The sequence below is a fragment of the Lipotes vexillifer genome, unplaced genomic scaffold (assembly GCF_000442215.2).
Source record: "Lipotes vexillifer unplaced genomic scaffold, Lipotes_vexillifer_v1.1 scaffold691, whole genome shotgun sequence".
Taxonomy (NCBI): Eukaryota; Metazoa; Chordata; class Mammalia; order Artiodactyla; family Lipotidae; genus Lipotes; species Lipotes vexillifer.
This window is the reverse complement of record NW_006788040.1, coordinates 827,607-833,481: the sequence shown is the minus strand read 5'-3', so window position 1 is coordinate 833,481 and position 5,875 is coordinate 827,607. Positions and strand designations below refer to the sequence as shown.

Here is a 5,875-nt window from a genome sequence, read left to right as displayed (position 1 = left end):
GCAGGTGTCTAGGCTGTAAGTGTGCCATTGTGAGTATAGTTTTTGGTACACGTGCACAGTTGTGTGTGCATGGTAGGCTGTGTATGTGAGGTGTACGGCGGACTGTGGGGACAGATGGTCACAAGTTCTTGAATGTTGCCGTAGGCGGACATTTGAAGAGATGCATATATGTCAGTGTGTCCCAGGTATTCAGGGTGTATGAGCCGCTGACTTGTTCCGTGGTTCATTTGCTTGTTCAGTCACTCATTCATCAAAATTTCTTGAATGCCCGCACATCTACACACAATGTAGATATGTAAATAGACAAGGGAAATATGATAGAAGCATGGGAATTAAGGGAGAATAGAGAAAGAGCATTTATTTCAGCTTGATGTATCAGGGAAGACTTCCTGGAGGAGGTGACATTTGAGCAGAACTTGGCCAAGTGAAGAGAGCAAGGCCATTGCATGTAGACACACAGGGAAAGAAATAGCAGTGTGCACCCGAAACTACAAACAGTTTGCATTGGTCCCCTTCCTCGGAACCCTTCTACCCCAAGGTGCACGCCATCAATCCTCCAGAGTCCTAGGTAACATGATCATAGAATAGAGAGAAAGCCCAGATGCCAAGAAGCCAACACTTTATTTGGTACAGACCTAGCATGCTGGGAGCCCCACGCCCCACGGGATGTGCCTCTGCTGGCCCCCCCGCCGGCCTCTTGAGGGCGGCCACACTGGCTGTGGACTCAGGGGCCCCCGGGGAGGCCTGGCTGGTCTTTGTCTCTCTCTCTCAGGAACATCGTGGAGTCGGGAAGTCTTCAAGGAGGGCAGTGTCGCAGGAGGCTGGAAACAAATGCAGGTCAGAGCTGAGAAATGGGGCCTGGGGAGTGTGTTTTGGTGGGTGGAAGCCCCTGGAGCCCATATTCCCAGGTGACGTTACTGCAGCGACGTGCTGAGTAGAATGAGATAGGAGGGGGCAGAAGGGAAACGAGTGGAGGGAGCCTGAGAGACATCCTGAAGGGCCACCATTTCTAAGTGCAGGTACCTGACATGCACTGTAGCCGCTGGGGCAGTGCTCTGGGCTGGGGTCTCTGACTCACATGCCGCTCACAATGCTACTTTGGCTAGTTGGCATTATTACCCCCATTTTCCAGCTGAGAACACAGACGCTCAGCAAGGTTGCATCGCTCGGCAGTTACAGGGAAGAACTGAGCTCTGGGGGCTTGAGTGGTTCTGAATCCCTTAACGCGTTTGTATCGTGGGCAACGGAGCTGTATTGTCGAGCTCAAGACTACAGCGTGCAAGTCAAAGGTGGAGATTTTTAGGCAGGCGCTCCTTCATCACAGTGAGCGTTGCTGGGAGGGGGGAAGGGGAGCTGAGCTTTAAAAAAAAAATGGCAGAGACAAGATGTTCTGTGACGACGTCTGCTAAGCACTGTTCCCCTTCGGGACGTGCGCCCTTTACTTGGCCTTTGAAACGGCGTTCTGTGTCCCTGAGAGCATAATCATGTAAATGAATATCAGATCTCTCCTCAGTAATTGAGAGCAGAGAGAAGGCCATGTTAAGTCAATTTAATTTGCTCTGATACAGTCCAAGCCCATCTCCGTGGAAGGGGCAATGGCTTTTTGATGGGCTGAGGGTGACTCTCAAAGTGACAGGACGTGTCGCTTGTTTGGGTCCAGGAGGCCTGTGGAAGGAGGGCTGGCAGCTGAGCCAGGTGTGGGCTGAGCACAACCGCTTGACCACCTGAGCCTTGAGCCGCTGCGAGTTCCGAGCTTCAGTGACGCGGAGATTTACGGACGCCGGGGTAGGGGACCCGCCACAGGGATGTGGGTTTGCATCGCATCTGAACCCGGAGGGAGGCTCTTACTCCCCCTCCGCTGCTTCCTGGCCTGCCTCATGGGGCTTTGCATTTCAGTCGGGAGCTGTGAAGTGGAACACTCAGTGCCCTGGAGTCTGAAACATGCCCTACGAGGTGCAGTCAGGGGCCAGCCTGGCCTCAGGGCAAAGAGCACTGGACTGGGAGTCAGGGTGGCTGGGTTGGTGGCAGACTCACCGGGTGACCTTGACCTTGAGGTCCTCCTCACTTGCCCAAGAGTGAGGTTGGAGTCTGTGAGTTCCAACCCCCACTTTCGATGTACGATTCTAAGCTCTGTCTCAGTTTGCCCTCCACAGAGGCAACCCCTTTAAAGACCCAGCTCCATCAGTGCGGCTCTGAGTTTACTCACAGAGAGGCCTGGAATACGTACCTAAGAAAAAGTATCACCAACAAAAGTGTGGGGACTCTGGAGTTTCGAATCCCAGTTCTGCCTGGGTGATTCTGTACAAGTGCCTTAACCTATATGATTCTCAGTTTGTCAACCTGTAGAATGGGAATAAATCATACGCGCCACCTCTTGGGGTAACTGTGGGCACCAAATGACTGCCTGATAAACACATTCAATCAACTGGAGCTTTTATTAGCAACAAATGTCTCCTCCTACCTTTACTGCAGAGAAGTGCCAGGATCGGGACGGGAGGAGACGGCAGAGGGAAGCACTGCTGCTCCCACGGTGTCGCTCTGGGATCTTTGTACGTGTCCCCCTCCTCCCCCTTCTTGGGCCCCAGTTTCTCTTTACACATTTAATGCAAGAGTTGGACTTCACTAACGTCAAGGCCTCGTCTCCGCTAGCCTGACCCTCCCCCCAGCCACCCGGGCTCTCCCAGTCACTGTGTGGACAGATGCCTCCATGGCTCCCCCAGCACCAGGTGAAAGGAGCGCTGGAAAGAGAACAGGACAAGGGTGGGAAAACTTTAAAAGCCCAGCGCCTCCTTCGGCACCCTCCCCCCCGCCCCCCAACAGGACCCTCACGCTTTCTGATGGGTCTGTATTTTCAAGAGCAGAGAAACTGGTGGCACCTAGTGAGGGCTTCTGGTAAGTTTTGCATTTACCAGCAACACATTATTTGCATAAATAGCAACACATTATTTCTGTGAAAACCTAAAAGCAGTAGCAGCAACCGGTTCCCTCCAGGCTGCCAGACCTGGGTGGACAACTTCATTTCATCCCCCCAGGAGGACAGGCCAGCCTGTCGCTGTTACCTGAGCTGGTTCCTACTTCTGTAGGTATTTCTTCATGATGCTCTCAACATCCTCCTCTTTCCTCCCTGTCCCCGGCTCTCTGATCTCGGGGGATGTTCTCTCACCACCGTCACCCTCCAGCCGTGGGATTCTCGGCCGACTCTTGATGCTGTCGGCGCTTTTGAAGGACACGATGGAGCTGGAGGAGGAGGATGAGTCGGAGAGATGAGCGGGGTCCTCCTTGGACTCCAGGCTCTTTTTCAAAACGGTGGTGATCCCTGAGACAAAGCCCCCGTCGGCCTCTTCCGTCTCAAAGTGGACGCCTGAACGCTGTGAACTGTCTTGCCCATCTCTGGCCGCTCGGGCCAAGGATGCAGGCGTCTCCGGCTTCCGGATGGCCGGGAGGAAGTCATCGAAACCCACTTGGGTCTTGCGTTCATGGTTGAGGCTCGGGACCTTCCAGCTGAATGGGTCGCTGCCCAGGGGGTCCCCCATCAGGTGTGCAAACTGGCGGTTCTGGAAGACGAGCGGCTCCTTCCCGAGGTCCGGACAGCCCGCATCTTCCAGCGAGGACTCCAGACAGCGCCTCCGCGGGCGCAGCGTGGGCGACAAGAACGAGCGCCTAAGCGCCGTCGGGGAGCTCGGGGTCCTCCGCGAGCCAGGCCCCGACTCCAGGAGGGACTCGCAGGAACTGAAGCGGGTCTTCAGCTTCTCGGGCGGCGGGCTGGGGCCCCCCACGCTCTTCGAGGAGATGCACTTCAGGCTGGTGGACCGCAGGAGCCCGGCCGACGCGTCCAGGGGTGACTCGGCCCCGGCCCTCAGAGCCAGAGCGCCCTCGTCGCTGCCGGTCCTGGCCCTCCGCAGCGTGGACGCCCCGGTGGTCTGGTAGATGGGGAGGGTGGGCCAGTCCTCCAGGCCCAGCGGCGACCCCCGGCCCCTCTGCGCTCTCTTCCTCCGGAGCCCTTCCACGAACTCCGACAGGGCAGCCGACGGGCTGGGCAGCTTGTCCCTGGGCCGGGAAGACGGGGAGGAGGACAGCGCGCCCGACCTCCCCGGGGGCTGCCTCTGGACGCCACACTCTTCACCGCCCCCGAAGTGGCCATACTTTCCTCGGCGGAGGGAGAGCGGGGACGCGGCCTTGTCCCCGCAGGTCCTGCCGGGGGCGTCCAGGGCCCCGTCGCTGGCCTCCTCCTGGATCCTGCGCCAAGAAGAAACCTGCCGTCAGCGGACCCTGTGCCGTCTCCACAGTCGGCGCGGCTGAGCCCCAGAGCGCGGGCGCTACTACTATTTTTCTTTGGAAATGCTGACCCCACCTGCACCCTCCACCGAACCGTACGATTTAATGCGCAGACTCAAGCCGTGCAAATGATTTCTCGTCGCTTTCTGAAATGCAATTTCTGTCTATAATTAAACCTGACTAAGTACGTTTGAGTAGATTAAAACTGCACCTCTGAGAGATGACTCAGATTTACGAGGCATCATCGCTGACATGATAAGACCTATCACCACACAGCCCGCTGTGAAATAGGTAATTTGCTTCTTGAAGACTCAGGGGCACCTGCGGGAGGTTATTTATTTATTTATTTAGGGCCAAGCCCGGAGGACAGCCCCACCAAGCAGAGCTTGCTAGAGCCAGTGACCCACATATGCGCCTGAATGAGATGCTCCGTGACACCCCTGATTGTTTCATGGGATGGGGCTGGGTTTAAACACAAACAAACAAACAACAAAAAAAACGGTCCTTCCTTCAAAAGGGCAACAGCTACATCAGATCAACTTGAAACCAAGACTATACACAAGAGGACAGACGCTTTCTATTCTGGGACTGCCAGGCAGAGGCACTCTGCAGCAGCTGAGCCAAAACCGCTCTGCCTCTGAAAAGTGGGAATCTCGCAGTGGGGCAAAATTATAGACCGTAAAACGAAAAGCAGGGCTTAAAGGAGAGAGACTGGAATCCAGCCACTGTTCTTTAAAAAAATAAAATCTACTTGTCCTCCCTCTAAGACAAACGACCTCCTTCCCAGACAACAGCAAAGCTGTAATTTATAAAAAAGCAAGAAGGGGCCAAATGTCACAGTTTGGACGTGGCACCCAGGGCTCAGCCTGAAGGAGGTGGGAGCAATGGTGATGCCGGTTCCCAGTCGTCAGCCCCTGCTTGCTGCTCTGTCACCACAGGAAGGATTACAAGAGCCAGCCTCCTACACATAAAGGTTGGAATTCTGGCACGAGACTGAGGAAGGTGTCCTGCTCACCACAGTCTGATTTCCACCCCCTGGCCACGTAGGATAGTTTAGAAGGAAAAGAGCTGACCACAGTGAGCCAAAGGGCTTTTCAGTCTCAGGAGCCAAGCCCACGGCCCCTGGAGGTGATGTCTGGAGTGGAGAGTACAGATAGGGTAGGGGATTGGGATCTTTTTCAGGGACCTGGGTAGGGACCTAGACACTGCCTTCCTGAGCTCCCAGCATCCCATAAGCCTCTCTCTTCTGATGCTAGCAGGAGCCTCCCCTGACCCAGGACCCTGGCGACGATACTCTGTGAAAAGGTTCCCTGAGTGACAGGCACAGGACTGGCTGCGCTCATCTGTCCCTCCTCATGCCCTAGGTCAGCTAGGTGGAGAGGACCAATGTCACAGTCTGGGGGCGGTGAGGAGACCACGAGATGGACCCCAAGGTAGGCGTGTAGACACGCTGCCTCCATCACGCGCTGTCCTCACCATCCTTAGTCTTCCAGGGGGCTCGGGCTCCCGACCCCCTCCCCAACCTCCTGTCTTGTGAGTTAGCCCCTGGCTCGCTCTGCTGCAGCCACATGGGTCTCCTGGGACAGGCCACGCGCTTCCT

At 55.8% G+C, this 5,875-nt stretch overlaps 1 protein-coding gene across 1 annotated transcript in view; it reads right to left on the bottom strand.

The window, feature by feature from the left end:
- Positions 1 to 3,071: 3,071 nt before the first annotated feature.
- The window catches only part of MYO18B (myosin XVIIIB), a 227,650-nt gene continuing 224,846 nt past the window's right edge, over positions 3,072 to 5,875 (bottom strand). Inside the window, exon 42 of the mRNA XM_007461210.1 lies at positions 3,072 to 4,236. Within this exon, the coding sequence (XP_007461272.1) occupies positions 3,072 to 4,236 (1,165 nt within the window). The remainder of the gene's footprint in view (positions 4,237 to 5,875) is intronic.